Source organism: Equus przewalskii, chromosome 8, assembly GCF_037783145.1.
Source record: "Equus przewalskii isolate Varuska chromosome 8, EquPr2, whole genome shotgun sequence".
In the NCBI taxonomy this organism is placed as follows: domain Eukaryota; kingdom Metazoa; phylum Chordata; class Mammalia; order Perissodactyla; family Equidae; genus Equus; species Equus przewalskii.
In genome coordinates this window covers 83311167-83315238 of record NC_091838.1, presented here as the reverse complement: position 1 = coordinate 83315238, position 4072 = coordinate 83311167, and the positions used below count along the sequence as shown (strand labels likewise).

Here is a 4072-nt window from a genome sequence, read left to right as displayed (position 1 = left end):
GGGAGGGAGGAGACCTGCTGGCATCCAGGGGATAGAGGCTGGAACCCGCCCCCACTGCCTGTGGGCTGCTCTGCCTGGATGTTCCAGTGGCCCCCACACTCGGCAGCCCCAGCCTTGAGCTCAGCATCCTCCAGAGTCCCCATTCCGAGCTGAGACCACACTAGTGGCTCACTCTAGCCATTGTCCTTGATGGAGCCCGTGAGTGTGTGGGATCACCATTCAGAGGCTTAGATACCCCTAGATTTAAGATAGCTCTAGGTACGCAATAAACCAGCATGAGTAGAGCAGGGTTAGAGATCAAAGGAAGGGTCAGCCTAAGACTAGAAGCAAGGCCAGACCAAATCCATGGTGAGATGAGCCAGGTCAAGACAAGACCAATACCAAGAACAAGAACAAGAACAAGAACAAGGCCTGGGCTGCACTTACCAAGGCCCACTAATGGCTGTGATGGGTACCACGCCTGGGCAAGACACGCTCAGGCCAGGATGTGGCCGTGTTTGGATGGATGCTGATAGCAGCGTCCTGTGGCCTGGGGCAGCCCCGAGCTATGGGGTCACCCTGGGTGCAGGCGCCCAGCGGGGAAAAACGTGTGAAAGACGATGGAGGAAGGAAGCAGGCCAGTCCCCCTCCGCTACTACCACCACTGCCTCTGCAGAGGGTGTCCTGGCAGTGCAGCCCCCAGTGGGCCCTGGACAGATGTTCCCCAAAGGAGGGTCCTGGTGTGGCTCCTGGCAGAGGTTCAGAGAGCGGGGAGTGTGCATCCGAGCAAATGCTTTATGGGGGGCCGTGGGGCCACCCCCTGGTGTGCAAAGCTGGCCCCTCCAGATTCTGCCCCTGCCCCTAGCCCTCTGGCCATCAGAGATCATGGCCGAGGGAGCACCGGGCTGCAGCAGGTGTCAGAGACCCCCACAGAACTCCCCCCGACCTCCCCACCGTGGGGCCGAATGGCATGTGAAGAACAGGAGGGGGGCTGAAGAGCATTTATTGTCTACTGACTGCCGTGGGCGCTCTGCAGAGGACCCGCTGGAGGGGCTATTTGCTCCGCTCTCCTAGCAGCCCCTGTCCAGCCGGGGCTCGGCAGTCTCTGCATCTTGAGTCTGTGGTTGATTGATGGTGTTTGCAAAGTGTGACAGGCCTGTTGGCATAGCAGGGCACTGGACACCTGAGGCTGGGGCTGGCCAGGTGGGAGGGCAGGAGTGGCCGTGGGTCACCCGAGGGTGGATGCTGCCCACCTCCTTCCCTGGGCCTCTGGGTCCCAGGTGTAGCAGGAGGTGGAGTCCAAGCATAGCCTGTTTGTGAGAACTCACGGGTCTGAGCAATGTGTGCATGTGTGTGAGCGCATGTGCGTGAAAGTATGTGCACACGTGTGCCCGCATGTGCATGTGTGTACACGTGTGCATGTGCACGTGTGTGAGGTGTGTGAGTGTACACATATGTGTGCATGTGAGCGAGCTTGAGGTGGGAGCTGTTGTGCAGGCCACCAGCAACTGCGATCCTCCTTGGTGTCTGGGTTCCAAGGGTCCTCACAGCAGGGCCCAGAGGAGGGCAGGCCGCAGGCTGAGCAGGAGCCCCCCGGCCAGGATCCAGAGGCTGCGCCCCACCTGGGCCACCCTGTTGCAGAGGTCCTTTCCACAGCAGTCCGGAGCCCACAGTTCTAACTTAGACCTGTCCTCTGAAACCATCTTCTCCACCAGCTGCTCCATCATGTCATAAACGTCATCGCAGGAAGAGCCACAACCCTTAGAATGTAACTTGACCACCTGCCCTGTGGGCAAGAAAGGAGACGGCTGGCTTGGAGGCCCCCCAGTTCCCTCTGACCTCTGGGGTTGTCCCTCATCGCCCTCTTCCCAGGGCTGCTTGGCCCTCCATTCCTCTGCTGGGAGGCCCATCCCGCCCCACCAAGCCCCCACAGCCTCTGGAGGCTAGCCCCTCTTGTACAGATGGGGACACTGAGGCAGGCCAGTGAGGGCCCAGGTGACACGGACACTGGCCCCTGCCACACTCACACTCCTTCCATGAGGCCAGCGTGAGCCTCAGAGCAGAGCCCCCTGAACACACCCCCACATTCTGGATGCTGGGAACTCACCACTGGTCTTGGTCAAGGTCCTGCCACCCTTATAGCAGATGCTCGGTGTGGAGTCACATGAGATGGTGGTCTGGCACTTGCTGACGTCCTCTTCTTCAGTGCAGTTGTAGCACTGCAGGCTCAGGGCTGGGGTTTGGCAGGGACACAACCAAGCTCCAACAGCAGGAAGCTGGGTTTAGACCCCCACGGACCACAGCCACAGCCCACATTGGAGCGTGGCCTCCAGGCCCCTGCATAGGAACTGTGGCCCTTTCCCGCCTTCTGCGGTTCTGGAAGACAGCTCCCCACATGCTCACACACAGCCTCTCACAGGGGATGCCGCCCCATGCCCCCAGGACAGGTCCCTGCCGGGTTCCCTGGGACTCACCTTGCTGGGAGCACAGCAGCACGGCCAGCAGGACCAGATGGATGCCTTTCATGGCTCCTGGAGATGGCACAATTCCAGTGGGCCCCTTTAGGGTGCTCCAGATTCAGGCTCCTCCCCTCATCCCCACGCCCTGTTCCTTCATAGCTCACTCCTCTGCAGGCCTCCCCCAGCCCCCTGTGCCAACCAGATGGCTCTCGCACCTTGAGTCACCTGCTAGCTTCAGCCTACACTCAGGAAATCAGCATCTGGAGGCACTTCCTCAGCGGCTCCGAAAATATCCCCTTGCACCCTTGTGCCCCCCCCACCGTGAGAACTGGGGGAGGGCGGGTGCTGGGCTGTGTGTCTCCGCCGTTTGCAAGGATTCTAGTGGTCAGACTCTACCCGGGACCATTAGTCGTTAGTCACTGGCCAGGAGGGTGGGCGTGAACTCTGGGCCTGCTGGGAGGGGCTGATTGGCAGAAATCCTGCTTCCTTCTCACTGAGGAGCAGTTGCCTTGGGGAGATCCCAGGAGGAAGCTCGGCGGTCTCCAGTTTCCAACCGCCCTTCAGAGGCCTCTCTGAGGCCGCCGGCCCCCTCCTCAGAGCTGTAAAACTGAGACCTGTCAATGTTGGTCCTGTCTGTCCCCTTTCCCTTCTCTGGCTCCCAGTCCCAGTCCTCTCCTGGTGTCCTCCATGCATCCCCACCCCTCTGTGTGTCCTTTGTCTGCCCTTGGTGTCAGGGTAACGCTGGCCTCACAGAGTGAATTCGGAAGTGTCCCTTCCTCTTCAGTGTTCGGAAGAGTTTGAGGAGGGTTGATGTTTATTCCTTTTTAAAAGTTTGGTAGAAGCACCAGTGAAGGCACCCAGTCCTGTGCTTGCTTTCTTGGGAGGTGTTTGATCACCGATCCTTCTCCTTACTAGTTCTGGTCATCCCTGGTATGCAGGGGGATCAGTTCCAGGGCCCCTCCTGGTACCAAACTCTGCGATGCTCAAGCCCCTTATATAGAAGGGCGTAGTGTTTGCACACGACCTACGCATATCCTCCCGTGTCCCTGACATCATCTCCAGAGTACTTATAAGAGCTGATATAATCTAACTGCTGTGGAAATAGTTGTTATACTGTATTGTGTGGGGGATGGTGACAAGAAAACGGTCTGTACACGTTCCGTACAGATGCAGCCATCGTAAGCCTTTCGCTCCTTGGATGCTGAGCCCATGGATACAGAGGGCCCTCTGTATGTGTCTATCAGATTTTGTTGTTTGTTTTTTTAAATTTATTTTTAAGCCTTTTTTTTCCTTCCTCCCAAAGCCCCCCAGTGCACAGTTGTATATTCTAGCTGTAGGTCCTTCTGGTTCTGCTATGTGGGATGTTGCCTCAGCATGGCTTGATGAGCGGTGCTAGCTCTGCGCCCGGGATCTGACCTGGTGAAACCCTGGGCCGCCGAAGTGCAGTGCGGGAACTTACGCCACTGGGCCACTGGGCCGGCCCCTGTCTCCCCTCGCCCAGCCCCTTTTCCTGTTTTACTGGGGGACTCGATGTCTATGAAGTAATGGATATCAAGCAATCCATTAAAGTCGCACACCAAACTCATCATTACTCGTACTTTTACTCTCAGTTCAAATTTATAATTTTCACGGTT

The 4072-nt window shown here is 57.9% G+C and overlaps 1 protein-coding gene across 2 annotated transcripts; it reads right to left on the bottom strand.

The window, feature by feature from the left end:
• Window positions 1-965: 965 nt before the first annotated feature.
• LOC103541566 (lymphocyte antigen 6H-like) lies at window positions 966-3407 on the bottom strand. Of its 2 annotated transcripts, none has more exons than XM_070631205.1 (4): window positions 2654-3407; window positions 2454-2510; window positions 2087-2212; window positions 966-1765 (listed from the first exon to the last, which is right to left on the bottom strand). In XM_070631205.1, exons 2-4 carry the CDS (start codon window positions 2503-2505, stop codon window positions 1524-1526), a joined length of 420 nt encoding a protein of 139 aa, XP_070487306.1. In that variant the 5' UTR covers window positions 2506-2510; window positions 2654-3407; the 3' UTR covers window positions 966-1523. The 2 variants fall into 2 exon arrangements, with proteins under 2 accessions (XP_070487306.1, XP_008506623.1); XM_008508401.2 differs by having other exon boundaries at window positions 2664-2856.
• Between the last annotated feature and the right edge of the window lie 665 nt (window positions 3408-4072).

What these genes read in the sequence shown, in the direction of transcription:
- LOC103541566 (XM_070631205.1), bottom strand. Translation starts at nt 2,505, where the DNA reads ATGAAAGGCATCCATCTGGTCCTGCTGGCCGTGCTGCTGTGCTCCCAG. An exon ending in GCTGCTGTGCTCCCAGCAAG is followed by an intron (nt 2,213 to 2,453) that starts GTGAGTCCCAGG and finishes GCCAAACCCCAG; the next exon opens with CCCTGAGCCTGCAGTGCTAC. An exon ending in GACCTTGACCAAGACCAGTG is followed by an intron (nt 1,766 to 2,086) that starts GTGAGTTCCCAG and finishes TCTTGCCCACAG; the next exon opens with GGCAGGTGGTCAAGTTACAT.